At 35.8% G+C, this 14,805-nt stretch overlaps 1 protein-coding gene across 1 annotated transcript in view; it reads right to left on the bottom strand.

Annotated features, from left to right (window-relative positions):
- Positions 1-316: 316 nt before the first annotated feature.
- Positions 317-14,805, bottom strand: part of RAB11FIP2 (RAB11 family interacting protein 2 (class I)) — a 28,319-nt gene continuing 13,830 nt past the window's right edge. Inside the window, exons 4-5 of the mRNA XM_008942597.1 lie at positions 4,312-4,357; positions 317-639 (exon numbers count right to left, since the gene is read on the bottom strand). Of these exons, the coding sequence (XP_008940845.1) occupies positions 412-639; positions 4,312-4,357 (274 nt within the window). The 3' untranslated portion in view covers positions 317-411. The remainder of the gene's footprint in view (positions 640-4,311; positions 4,358-14,805) is intronic.

Genomic DNA, 14,805 nt, shown 5'->3' with positions numbered 1-14,805 from the left:
AGAACAGTGGGCTTGATGGCATGCTGGAGTATCAGAATTGATATATTTGCATAATACCAATAATCACTCAAGAAAACATTCATAACAGCACAGGCTTCCCAGTTGAAACTGCCACATGGTGAACACGAAGCTATTATATAAACTGCATGGACATATTTAACGTGAATTATTAACTCTACTGTAAGTATTCTGTACCTAAAGGTGTTCTCAAAAAGAAAAAGAAAAAAGTTATTTTGCTAATCTAACAGAATATTATTTTGGCAGTCCCTGCTAGTGTTTGGAGTAAAAAACAAATGAAATAAAAAAACCCCCACATCATAGTCTCGTCCTCCCCTGATTCCTGGAATTTCTTACATGAAAAGGAATGAAGAGAAGTCAGAATGTTCAAGTGATTTAGTACCATCCAGTAGCTTAGCTTTTGGAAAATTTGCCAGCTTTCCGAGAAGGCTCATATGGCACTCTGAGAATACTAGGTGTTTCCTCCATGACTCGTACAAGAAGATTATCAATGTAATCCTCCAGTTCACGGATATGGGTGTCCTTCTTCTTCAGCTGTTCTTTATGTTTCACCAGCTCCTGCAAAACCTCTTCATAAGTAAGGTTACGGTATCCAGCAGTGGCATCAAAAGGATTTCCATCCTACGGATAAGTTTAAAAAAAACCACCAGATTTTATTAAATATTGCAGTGTTTTGAACAAATTGATGGGTTACATGTCTCTTGTGCACCTCTTGACAGAAGCAGCTTCTCTTAGACAATGTATCTACACTTGTTCTAGAGTTTTCCCTCCAATATCCCCACTGGAGCAGACAACTGGAGATAGGTTGACCAGTTGGAAGAAGTTTCCCACACTGTCATCTCAGAAAAAAAATACTGTTTTCAGCAAGATGTATATAGAGTTCACAGCCATATGAGCAGTAACCCTCAGGAGAAGTTACCAGGTCCATTCTCTGAAACCAGCTATGTGGTAACCTTAATTACAGAAGAACAACAGAGCCTCCAGAATGCAGCTTCCCTGAGTTCTTGCCTTTTGAGTGCATCATAGCAAAACATTTACTTAGCTCCAAATGACATCAGTCCTCAACTGCCTTTCCTATTCTCATTTTAGTTATCAGTGGTTCTTCAGGCCTTGGCCTCTAAATCATATAATAAAACTTTCCATTTTAAATTTCAGGTGAAGCTAAAAGGCTGCATCTTACTGGCACTGGAGCACTTAAGACAGAAATGCGTACTACTGAAAGATCCTGCATGCCTGTTTGCTTGCTTTAAAGCAGGTGGGACCCAGAATTAAGCAGCAGGAAAAACTGAATTGTTTCCATAATGATTTCTGACTATTCAGTAAGTGCAGGCACTAGCAGAGATAGACAAATTAAACCCCTTAACAAAGGGCAATGTGCGATCCAAAACACTATAAACTTGACTGTTTTGTTCTGTGTCAAGAAGAATTAGCTATGATCTTAAGTAACCAGATTATAACAAAAATGGAAATGTGAAACTGATAAACATATTGTGAGAGCTGGTTTATAAAACTATCAGCACTGTTAGACATGATTCAGATTCAGAAATGGAAGCATTTAACAGATATGGAACCTCTAATTAAGTAAAATAATCTAACCTCTCAAATCCTGCACCTTTAACAGAGCAGAAGAACAGAAGATAGCTTTTGTGGACAGTAGAAACATGTCATTAAAAATGATAAAGCTTGCTCAGCCAGGAAGCCCACCACATAATAAAGCCATCTTCACTCCTTTTCCATGCTCCATGCCCTTTCTTTCCATACAGCTCCATATCTGCACGTTGGCATATGTCGAATCATTAAAATACGCAGGTGGCCAAAGTTTTCAAATAAACCCAATTAAAAGTGATGGTGCACTGCAAATAGGCTGAAGTATGACAGATCAATCAGCCTCTCTCCATCAATTATATTCTAATAGTAGCTCTTGAAAATATGTGCTTTTAAGGGTTTCTCACTGCATTTGAAATATTTAATGTCAAGTTTATGTACATGTATTCAGTATTTTATCAAGCTACAAGATTGTAAGTGATCAATAACTCCCACTTTATTAAGATTGCTAACTTGATGAAATTTATAAATTGGTTAGCCATCTACTTCTGACAAGTAAAAGAGAAAATAATTTCACTCCGTGGGCATTATATTTTTAGCACATTTTCTTCTACAAGAAATAAAAATTTCACTTTATGGTACAAAATTTTTGTACATATTGGAAAAGACATCATTAATACTTCCATGTCTAAAATAAAAGAATGGTTTGCCTAATTTTCTGATTTGGCAAAGGAACAAGCATTAAGACACAATGATGTCTTTAATTATTTTCTAAAGTTCAATGGAGAATGGTGTGCAATACATATGCTTTAAAGATGTTTTGTCATACGCTTGCTCCAGATAGATCTTTGAGGGGAATAACCTATCACATCAACTACAGAATAAAATTCTAGTTAAAGGATGTCAGTACTTAGAAATATAGATAATTAAAGCTAAGAAGATTTTTAAATATTCAGTGTGAGCAAACAAATTATACTTAAATGTATAAAGAACAACTATATCTTTACAAAACCAGATAATACGATTTTAATACAAAACATTAATTCTTATAATGAATTATTAAGAAAAAAGATGCTAAATAACAAGCTATGCAAAGAACAACTGTCTTGGATACAAAATACTACTGGGGTACACACCAACAGCCAGAGGAAATGGAATTAGATAAAATGAAGGCCTGGCAATCTCTGATCATCTCTTTATTGTTCTAACGAGGAATTCTGCTCTGGGAATATCATCTAAGCTACTTTCACATCTTTTGTCCTACTTAACTTCATCTTCCTTTCAGTTCTTAATTAGGCCTTAAAGAGCTCACACTGCCCTTTCAACTGGCTACTGCTCCCATTTAAACACTGCTTTCAGAGACAGGTGTTGGCACCAGAGTAGAAGACATACAAACATAATTAGTAAATGTGATGCAAAAGGAAGAATATAATAACTTGGTGAAGGCTATTATTGCAGAACCTAATAATAAATTACTTCAAACACCTTAGAAAGCAATCTTGAATATTTTTTAAAAAGTTCAAATGGTTTCATTCAAAAGCATGGCTGAGAGATAGCTTCTTCTTCTCCTAATTTGTATTTTGTATTAAATGAGCACCACCTCATAATCCTACAACTGACATTTAGGATGGCTGGTATTCCAAAAGAAAAACCATCAAGGATTTCTTTTATCACCTTTAAATCCTTTAAATAAAACAATTCACATCTTATTTCTTAAAAGAATTAAACCGATGCCTATACCAGCAATAAATTACAAGATTTGCAGCAGTACATTTGCAAGCACACAGAAACTGTAATTATGGTTACTTTACAGACAATAGCTGTTAAGTTAAATCAATTTTTTTTTTGATGTCGCTTTTTGTCAGAGATTAAGTAACCGCCTGGTAGAATTCAGTTTACTATCTGATCAAAGGCAGCCTTCATATACTCTGACATCTCCCACCAGTCAGTTACATTATAAAAACTTGGGCATTTTGAATAACTTCAAATGTTATTACAAATCATTTACATAAAACAGAAAAAAACAAACAGTATGAAGTCATATTTGCTTGTGAAACTTGGTTTCTATATAAAGACTGAAAACAAACCAAGATTTTATCTGTTCACACAACAAATCCTAGTAAGACCACATTTTCCTTCAAACAAAGACACTGCACAGGAAATCTGTAGATTTTTCAGGTCTTTTCTTAGCACATAATTTATTCTAGGTACTTTTAGAGACAAAAGAGTATTTTGAATAATAACCATTAGTATTTCTATTTTTAGTGTTTTCTGAGAAGGTGTTCATTTATTACTTGTATTACTAATCATACATCAGTTCATTGCTGCCATTTTGATTTGCCATCTAAAGACTGTCCTCAAGTCCCTGACTGCAGTGATAGGAGACTCCTGTTAGGTCAATTAATACATCACTGCCTAATGCAGGGTTCCTCACCCGATTATTACTTTTCTAGAGTCATCTGAAATACCCCAAAGCAACAGTTTTCTTCTTACTTGCTGTCAAAACATCTGATTTCTCCCTTCTCTATATCACCATACCAGAAGTATACTCCATATTGAGTGTAAAATTCTCCTTTACTTCCAAAGTTATATTAAGCCTGTAATTTTCTAATGAAATTTTCTGTGTACGTCAAAAGTAAAACAAGAACAAGACCAAGATTTCCTTTGAAGAAGTTAAGCAAGAATAATAGTTTTTATTGTGCCAGGTACCAATTAGCTGGCATTTACTGATGGCTTTCCATAACTCACCATTGTTTTCCTGAGGTCCTCAATGCCAGAAGGATTCATATTAAAACTGTGGGGAAAAAAACAAAACCCCAAATATTAGCAGTGCATACTTATCTGACCAAAACACCTACTTGAAGGCACTACTGAATTAGGTATATAGTTATAAAATATTTAATGTAATTTTTTTCTTGACTTGTTGAACTTAGAAAAAGTAGGAAAATTTTCAAAGTTAATGGAAATTTGAATATATTCTTTCTTCACTATTTTTTTTGTATTTTTCATATTATTTTTGTATAACATTTGAATAAGCAGTTAAGAAATGCAAGAAAGGATATTCCGGATGGGGCTTCCCTAGTTCTCTTCTCTAGACTTACCTTGAACTTCTAAACAAAGAGAGATACTTCAAAAGAAATATTCTGAAAACAGATCCCTGGGATGAGACTCTTAAAAAACAAAACCCAGCAGACTAACGTGTATTCCCAGCTTTTATGGCACTGCTAGAGGAGAAAGGTCTTCTAGAAATCCCATCAAGATGATCAGCTTAAGTCAGAGCTGAAAAACCATCTTCTGTCAGCAACATTTGCTTCATACTTAAAATCGAGTAAATAACCTATTATTTTACAAACTTAGTGATTATCCCATGGATTCGAAAGGCAAAGCTATTTCATGATGTTGCTGTGCTGAGATTTTTTTCTTCCTCAATTGCAAAAATGAAGCTGATATTGATAAAAGTAACCATTGTGTCAGGCCTGTGCCACACCTAGAGAAACACCCCACTGACCTCTCATGTTGATGTCATTATTAGCAAGTATCACCAAAAATCAGTGCTGCTATGTTCTCAAGTACTTGCTACAGCAAGTAGGGAAACAAAACTAACTCTCTGAAACTGTGTTCAGAATTTGGGTATGGCTCACAAATACTGTTTACTTGGTAGCACCGCAGCAGATCCCTCTTCCACATCACAGAATCTACTGCTTCTTAGCCTACATGCACTGGCTGTCAAGGGCAACGTCTTCTGACTGACAATAATGCAAAAAGTCACAAAACTATGTCTACTTTTCTTTTCCTAAGGTTAGCTTAAAGTAAGAAGCACGTATTTTGTGACTTCATCACCGCTATCTGAATTTATAAGCCATAAATTTCACGGTGTAAAAGTGGAAGCGACATAATTTACAAAAGTAAATACATTAAATATAAACCTTGTTTTTTTAATGTTAATATTTTTGTTGTTTGCATTATAACTCCTTTTTTTTTTTTCCTCACACTAAATTTTCTTTATTTGGTATATTATTTTTCATTTCCAAAGTCAGCAGTCTTTTGCTCACACAGAATCCCCATGAACCATCTGCTGGACTGAGGTTATTAGATAAAGATTGGATTACACGACCAGTCACAACGAGAACTCAGGAGGTGTCTGACAAACCAAGTTCTGGCTAATTCCCATTATACCTGTCTGTAACAGTGATCCGCAGCAGTCTGCCCAGCTTGCTGGAGACCAGTTCTGAATGAGGGCCCTCTTTCATCGCTATTGTCTGAAAAGCTAAAGGCAGGAACCCTCCCTCCCAGCCCGCCTTTTAGTTTCACACTGATGTGTCAAACACATGATGAACTTGCTTCATTCATGGCTGCCTTTTGTGATCTGAGTGCAAAAAAAATGAGTTAACTGAACTGGATCGAATTAGCTTGGTGAAAACCAAGAATGTCTCTATTTAACGAAGTGTGGCGTTAATTTGGGATATCTTTCTTTTGGGACTGTTTCCTCATGTTAGACAAGATATAGAATAATGTGGCCTGACTGCTCAACTGAGTGACTTTCTGAAAGGTTAAAAAAGCAAGATCTTTCACTGCCTTGAATGACTTTATAGTTTCTGTGAAATAAGTTCTAGGGTTCTTTTTCATAGCAGCAGTTTAAAAGAAAAGCAGGAGTTCTGACTATGAGCAGTTACATTAGAAAATTAGAAATATAAATCACTGGCATTTCAGACTAATTTTTTTTTTTTCTTTAGCTACAAAACCTGACATCATTCCCATAACACTGTGGACACAGTAACTGCAACTAGAAAAGAGAACATCTGCGTATTTTACATGAAGCAATTTGAATACACTTGCAAAAAAATGTAAAACTATTAAATAAAATATTCCCCAATAAAACCCCAAACCTCATGAATACTTGTTCTCATATTTTAAAGAGATATGTGGAAAATATACTGCTGCTCAAGAAAGAAACAGGTGCTGAGGTTGCATAGAACATTTTTTGTCTCCTGAGTAAGGTGGGAGCTCCGTGGCCTCGCTGAGCCCCGCAGGGTTTCCTGCCAGCGCCTCCAGCCCGAGGTGAGCGTGAGCAGACACAGGCTCTCACTGCTGAGCCCATAATTCACTGTCCGAGCACTGTGCAACGACCCAAAAGAAAATACTGCAAAAATTATGGGGGAGTCACACATTTGGTGTATTGAAATTCATGAGCGTGTTTATTTTTTGACTTAAATTACATCACAATAGTACACTCCTGAAGTTACCATCTCACTCGATTACTAGTAATAGTTTACAGAAAATATACCTCTAGGACTACAGCCCAAATGCTGTACAACCATCATAATCCCTTCTTTGAGCAGCCATTTTCTTGACTTCCTAAGAGCATTTTGAAATCACTGATCTAAGCAATCATAAAAAATAATGGTTTTTTACTGTGTTACAATCACAGTTCATAGTGATAGTGCTATTCATAGTCCCATCTCTGCTCTTTCCCCAGGGTTTGATAAATTGCCAGGGATCTTTTGCTATGGAAGCACAAAAAAACTACCCTTACATCTTGGGGAAAAAGTTTCTTTTTGGTTTTGGGGTTCAAAAGTAGCTTACTATGAACAGTGACTGTAAAAAAACTGACATTGTGGGATTCTGTAATTATTGTTCCTCAATTATGCCCAAACTAAATCTGTTCCGTTTACAAGTAAAAAGATATTTCTTCTCTAACAAATGGACTTTCTGCCAACCCACGCTGAGAGCTACACACTGGGTTTCTCTGGCTCATCGTCATTAACGTTGTGTGTGACTCCCAGGTGATGTTTCACATGAGTCTAACCCCTCCTCATGGGACAACCCACAAAGACTGGCCTGGCTGCTCCTCTTTCCACTCACTGGAAAGACCTCAGCTACCTTCTTGCTCCTGTGCCCTTTATCATCTCAAAGAATCAAGTCATTTTCTATCTCTTCCACTTATCCAGACAGGGCAAGAAACTCCACTCCCCACCACTGTGGAGCCTCAATGTGCCTCAAGGTCATGTCTGAGGTCCCACAATGATTTTTAATAGTTGTCTCTTAGAATTAACAAACTTTCATTCACTCCAATCACCTTCAAGAAAGTTAGGAACCAGTGAAAGTGAGGTGAAACACTCAAGCAGAGACTCAAAATCAGCTGCACGAGGATCATGCAGGTGACACTGACCAAGCAAGCCACTCAACCTCTACATTGGCCCAACCTCACTACAGGTAGAAGAGACTTCAATCTAGCACAGCAATTAGTCGTGTCCCTCATTTCACTCATCTGGAAATTCAACTGCTTTCCTTAGCAGTTAACTCTATATCAGATATTTTTACGAGATTAAATCATTATTTTACTGCTTGGGATATCACTTTTTCTTTACATGTACACTTTTACAGAATAGTAAAGTTTGTTTGAATTTTAGAGGTTTTACTCGTTTGGATTTTGATTTTAGCTCATCTAAGATGAGAACTCTTTCCTATCACTGGTGGGAGAAAAGTGATGAGAAATAAAAAGACTATAACCTAATAATGGAGACAGACAGACTGTAATGCTGATATCTGTTTTCAATAACTATTTCATAATCATAGCAAGCATACTATTTTATATTTTCTTGTTATTTTCCCTATTTAAATACATTTCACTAGACCTACATGAAATTAACTTTTTTTTTTTTCTAACACCTCTCTTTTATGAGGTAGTTCAATACTTAAACTGTGTGCTGATTATTCGTGGTTTGTATAGAAATTTCATCACAGTGGAGCTGAGTTTAGGATGTATCACAAGCTCAAGTTTATGACTGGAGCTTGTAATGTTGTCTTTTAAATGTAATGGTAGTTAAAAATTCAAACGCTAGTTCTAGTGGCTGCTTAAATATTTAGCTTCTAAATGCCTGGAGATTAAAACAGTGTTTAAAAAATCTTTCTTGTAACTGATTTAAACATTTTAGTGCCTGAACCATTTACTCTGACAACATAATGAATGAGAACCACACTCCTAAATTATGCTGTATGGAAAGCATATTTTCTTAAGAAGTCAAATTTTTTACTCATCTTTCATTATTCATATTACTTATATGATTGTTGTACTATATACTATTAGAAATTAAAACTAGGATATTTACATGAATCATTACTACTCAAAATATTGCAGTCTTCTATGTTAACTTGACATTCTGTAAAATATCCATTATACCAATAAGCTCAGTGTGAGCTTCCAGGTTTTCTCTTTTAATATGGCACATCTGGGTCCTGATAATTAGCAAAGCTCTACTATGTTAATTTTCCAGTAGAGTTGAAATATTATCCCTATTCCTACTTCTCAGTCTTTGGACTGACTCTTATTACAGTGCTTACGCATTTTTCTTTGGATTCTCACATGTACCAAACCCCTATGATATTAGGATGCAATTTAAGTTATTACCAATGTACTCAAAAAACAAAAGAAACTCATACAATCAGATCCAGTTAATGAAACTCAGAAACTCAGCTTTCCACAGAATATTATTAGCCTGCTGTGCCTGGCAATGCAGACATCCCTTTATATGCTGAGAAGGAATGACTGTCATGTCTGGCAGCTAAGCAAGCATGGAGTAAGCATATTACCATTTATTTCCCAATCACATTCTGGGGAACATCACTTAAGACACTTCACTATATAAATTGTCCTGCCGTCAAAGCCATGCTCCAAGGTCTTCTGGAATTTGTGTAACCCCACGAGGACACAAAGAGTATCAGGTTTTGTTGCCATCAGTCCATTTTCTTAACATTACTATAAAGTCTCACGCCAAGAGTTAAGAAACTGGACCAAAACCCCTGAACTTTGAACGTAAGACACTTCTTACAAATCATTTCTTCTCAAGCTACACATTCTTTACATAGACTCCTTCAGAAACAGTCTGTTCAGGAGTGCTGAATGCTTCTGCATTTATTAAAGAAATGAAGAAAGAAACTGGATATAACTGCTTAATTATTTTTTTAAAAAGAAAATGGAACAGACAGTGGATTTCACATGCCCTAACGTCCACCAACAGACAATGAAAGCTTGAAAAAATCTTGTCGTGTAGCCAGCAGGATGAACTGTCACAACAACATTCCTAAAACGGACAACTAATTAGGAGTGACTGCTGGTGAAGAGTCTGCACAACTATCAGTAAATACGAGGTATTCTACACTATCTCTTTAGGAATTGATTGCTCCAAACCATCCTAGTAATATCCTGAACACTGTGACTGTTGCTTTGTAGTAGCTTTGCAAAAGGCTTCATTATTCTCTCATCACATGCAATGATCTTTCTAAATCAGATGATAACAGTACTGACCAAGAATCCCTGCATGATGACTGCTTGTTTTGTAGTTTCCCTTTACCTCTCACACACTGGTAATGTATGAGTTTTGTTGAAAAAATGCCCTACTGAACAGCTTTACCATACCAAATTAAAAAATATTAACAGTCTACAGTAAAATTAGTGCACTGTCCTGGTATATCAGTATTCTACCTAGACTATAATCCCTGACTAGAGATAAGTCTAGTCAAATTTCAGCAGAGAACTGAAAAAAACTCATTTCAAGAAGTGCAATGCAAAAGTACACTGTTCTTAAAAAAAGACAGAGGAAACACAATTCTGAAAATAGCACAGTTCACCTGGTGTCAATTTTTGACTAACAGAGAAATAAATATACATAAAAATGTCAGACTTTAACACTCTAGCAAGCACAGTAAGATACTTGTTAGGAGATCAACGTTTCTGAATCAGGCATACAAAAATTAAAATATTAAGTTGTCAGTACCACTGGAACAGGATGACTGACTTGGTAAAGAAATTCACAGACCTTACAACCCTTTGCTCTGATCAGGCAGCTTCTGGAGTTCATTCCAATGGAGCTGTGGCCAGTAACTATATGCCTGTAGCACATCGTATGTAACAGATGAGATTGAAATAATTTAACTGTTTGAAGAGGATAAATTTATTGCATTAATAACTTATCTTTACTGTAGTATAAGGTAGCAGGTTTTACTTTAAAACTAGATTAGAGCCAGGCACCTGTCCTAGTAGCACAGCTCAACTGACCAGCAGTAACCTAGGAAGTCAGAGTAACACCATGATTTTGCAAAAGCTTCCCCAAGTAGCTGACCAGCCACACATACATGATTTTAATATTTCTTGAACTGTATGAGACAATCGAATGTGATCTGAACACATCATTGCGGTTACCAAAAGCCTCATGTTTTCATGGCACCCCACGTGGGGTTTTTTTTCCAAATCTAGCAAGGAACATATCAAAATGCAGAGACATTGCTTATTGCAAACACTGCATCCAGTGGGAAAGGTGGAAATGCAGCCGCCGACCTGTTTGGAGCAGGCAGCACTGGGGAGGCTGGCAGCTCTGACAGCTGCGTGTGACAACATGCAGGGAGAGAGGCTGAACAGAACAACCACATTTGGAAATGACAGACAAAGCAGAAAGATGCAAAAGAGATGAGTGTAAGAGTTGGGTTGTTTAGGGTGTGGGTTGGGTTTTTTTGGCTGGGGATTTTTTTGCGTTGGAATTTTTTAAAAAAGGCTGAAGCAGAAAAAGAACACAGGAAAGAATATTTTTTTTTGTATTTTACGCTCCAGCTGACCAGTATATTATATTATACATATCAGCACTATTCATAATTGTTACAGTGAACATGTAAGACATGTTTCTTTCTCCTCTACTATTCCTTCCATCTCTCCACATTGTTTAGAGTGTAATTCATTTATTGCCAGAACCTGAGATAGTGTAACCCATATGTAGGCACAAGCTTTATTTTTTTTCCTCTAACACCACTTAGATCACAGAAAGTTGTTACTTCCAAAGGTTTTTTTAATGCATCTCTCTCTCTATGTATACATGTACCTACACACAAACACTTATATTGTTTGTGTACGTGTGTGTGTGTGTGTATATTAATATAACATTTCTTAGAAACCTCTCAAGCACCTATCAATTCAGTTTCCCAGATCTGGAATTGATCAGACTAGTAACAACCTGTCAGCTTTAAATATTGGACTATTTGTTTCCCTGTGTCCAGTGCCTAAGATCCTGTTAATTACCTACACTCTCTTTCTCTAGGTCTTGTTAATTACCCGTCTCCTGTCTCAGAGGACCTTGTTAATAACTTGTACAGTCTCTCTAAAAAGGTCCTAATAACACATTAAAATTAAAGATGCTTTTCTTTTAGCACTTGTCAAGTGGTGTAAATTGAGAAATTTTCACATCAGTTTATTAGCCTACTGTAGTGTATTTTCCTAAACACAATTTCAGAGAACTGATGCACAAGGTTTGGTCATGGCACAAAACAATCTTTGTTTTCCAGGAGTACCCTCAATTTCTTTAACTGTGTTCAATACAAAATCCACGTGGCTCCTGACTGCAAATTAACCTCTTGAGAGCCATGACATTAGCAGTAATTGTAAGAATGAATGCAATTTGACATAATATTAGGCAAAAGTTTCAAAGCAGTGGATTAGGAAGTACGAAGACAAAGCTATTATTGGTAAAGGCTGGCTGAAAATACTACACATATTGTGTGCTCACAAGTTCTTCACTGGCTGTATGATATAAATCCTCTGGAACTAACAGGTTTTGTAGTATTTGCTAAAACAGTGCTTCTTGTTTCACTGTGAGACTGCAGCATTTTTAAAATGTCAAGAAATCAGCTCATAAATATCTACATTACATCTACACCAGACAATAACCCCCCCGATCTTAACACTTATGTAATACTGTAATACCAGATCTATAAACCCTTAAAAAATACTAATTTATCCAGTCAGCATTTGTAAGACATAACAAAATATCATCCCCACTTTACAGATCAGGAGCAGAGAGACCAAGTGATTTAGCCAAAGCCACATAACAAGCCTTTGCCAGAGCAGAAATTAGGGGCACATATTTTGTGATTTCCTGACACCTAGTATTATACACCAACCAGGCAGGTTTGGTTTTGTTTGTCCAAAATACTTAAACTTTCTTCAAATAAGAATAATAAATAACAGCAATAAAAATAAACAATAATTTTCAAATAATCCCAGGATACTTCTTGCTTTTAAGAAAAAAAAAGTCTTCTAGCTGCTGCTGCACCACTTCTACATTTTCTGTATCAGCAGCTGAGAAACAGGTGGAAGATGTGTTTATCTTCATTCTTTTCTTTAGTAAGTAAGAGTAGGAAGTGGCAGAGTGTGCATACAGCCAGTGAGCACCTCACGACTGCCTGAGTGAAGGGCTATTCAGCAACTCTGTTCTGCAGCTCACCAGCCATCAGCCATCATTACCAAAGACAAATGATTAGGATGGACTTGAACCTGACTCAAAGCTGAAAGTCACTGAAAAACTCCCACTAACTTCACAGGTTCATTGGTGCCAGGAACCTGACCTCCACAGGCTGCACATGAAGGACTTGGATTTGGTCATGGTTTTTTGGGAGTGAAGGAAGGGGGTTGCTGTGGGTTTTTCTTCATCCTGGACCCACAGACTCAACACTCCTTTGTTGGTGCTCTTGGAATGCATCTTCCAGCTTAGTTTCATCAGACAGGAACCCAGTTCACACGCCCCAGGATTGTTCCATCCACTCAAACAAAGACTAAGCCAAGTGGGCTTAGCTGGGAGATCCACCTGCAGAGTGAACTCCTCATCCACACCAGAACACTGACTTTGCACACACCTTAATAAAAAGATACAGCCTCAGGAATGCTGTCCACCCAAAGGAGCTTAATAGCATGTTGAGTAAACAAAAAGCAACTCAAAGTCTAAATTCCCTGTGTGTGCTTTCTGCATACTGAATCTGTTACTCAAGCTCATTTATTTTGTGCCCACAGATTTATACAATTCTTTCTTTGCAGCATTACCAGTTTGAAAAATTAAAAATGGATCCTATTCAACAAATCCTCCACAGATAAAAGGTAAACTGAAACTGTAAACTTATTAAATATGCACAGTTTGTATTAGTTTCTACTTCAAAAGAAAATGATTGCACAACATACATTTGAAAGAAAGTGAACTTATTCTAAAAGATTCTCACAGAACATAATACTGAAGCATATAAAAGTCAAGAGCTTCTAACTCAAATTATTGCATGCTAGGTATTTCTATAAGACAGCTATTATGGAGTAAAAGTCAAAATGTTTACTATTTTGGCTTTTTGAAAATAACAAAGTATCTATTTGTCTTATCAAAAGTTTGTTTACATAAAAGTCAAGAACTAGTAAAAGAGACTCACACAAAGACTGAGAAACAAATTACTAGAGTCCCTCTGAATGGGCACTGTGATGAGCTTTTTTAATTACAAAATAAAGAAAAAAAAAAGTCTATCATGATTACTGTTAAAGATTCTTATTTATCAAGATCTGCTGCATTCAAGAACTTCAAAAGATTTCACTACTTACATCTAGCATCTGTCTGAATGTATTTTGTTCATTTAAAAAAAAATTAAATGCTATGTAATTTTCATTGTTATTTAAATTACTTCTCTTTAAAGGAGCTTACTGAAATGGAAGTTTTAACTTCTGACAAACTAAGCTACAGCCTAACCTTACTCTAATCTAGAGAAAACCTTTATTAAAATAATATTGTAAGACTCTGTAAACATGTTATTTAAGACACTAGGAACTGACTTGACTCGTAGAAGACACCAAGAAGATAATTCACTGAAGACTGTAGGAGCTTCTAGCAACTGAAATTTTTCTGCAGCAGTTCTATTGCAGTTCATTTATCTAATTCACATCCAAGATTAGTTTTGTTGAGAAAATGATTATAAGTTTAAATCAGGACTGCATGCATTCTCACATGAATAAAACAGCTGGCATACAATAAGATTAATGTGTTCTAAAAATAACAAGAAAAAAACTACCTTTTTTTTTTTTTTTTTTAAATACTACTATGTCATTAGTTAAGGAATTAATAGATAGGGCAAAGGTAAATTTCTTAGAACCATGTTTTCCATTTAAAACAGTGACTTATTTCACCACCTTAAAATTCCAGTTTGGAGCATTTTAATTTCACATTTAAATTCTACCAAATTTAAGTCATTAAACAAAAATTAATCATTACCTTGGGGGAAAAAAAAAAAAAAAAAGGACTGATAATTTCTGGAAATAATACACAGGAAAAAAAAAAAGAATGTAAATTAACAGAAGTTAAATAATTAACTGTTTAAATATTTATCTACTGGGAACAGTATATGTACTCTGTGTGTGCATTTCTCTCTCTATGGAAAGAATATATTTTCCTC

Source organism: Merops nubicus, unplaced genomic scaffold (assembly GCF_000691845.1).
Source record: "Merops nubicus isolate BGI_N331 unplaced genomic scaffold, ASM69184v1 scaffold11726, whole genome shotgun sequence".
Lineage (NCBI taxonomy): Eukaryota > Metazoa > Chordata > Aves > Coraciiformes > Meropidae > Merops > Merops nubicus.
This window is presented reverse-complemented; position numbering and strand designations above follow the sequence as displayed.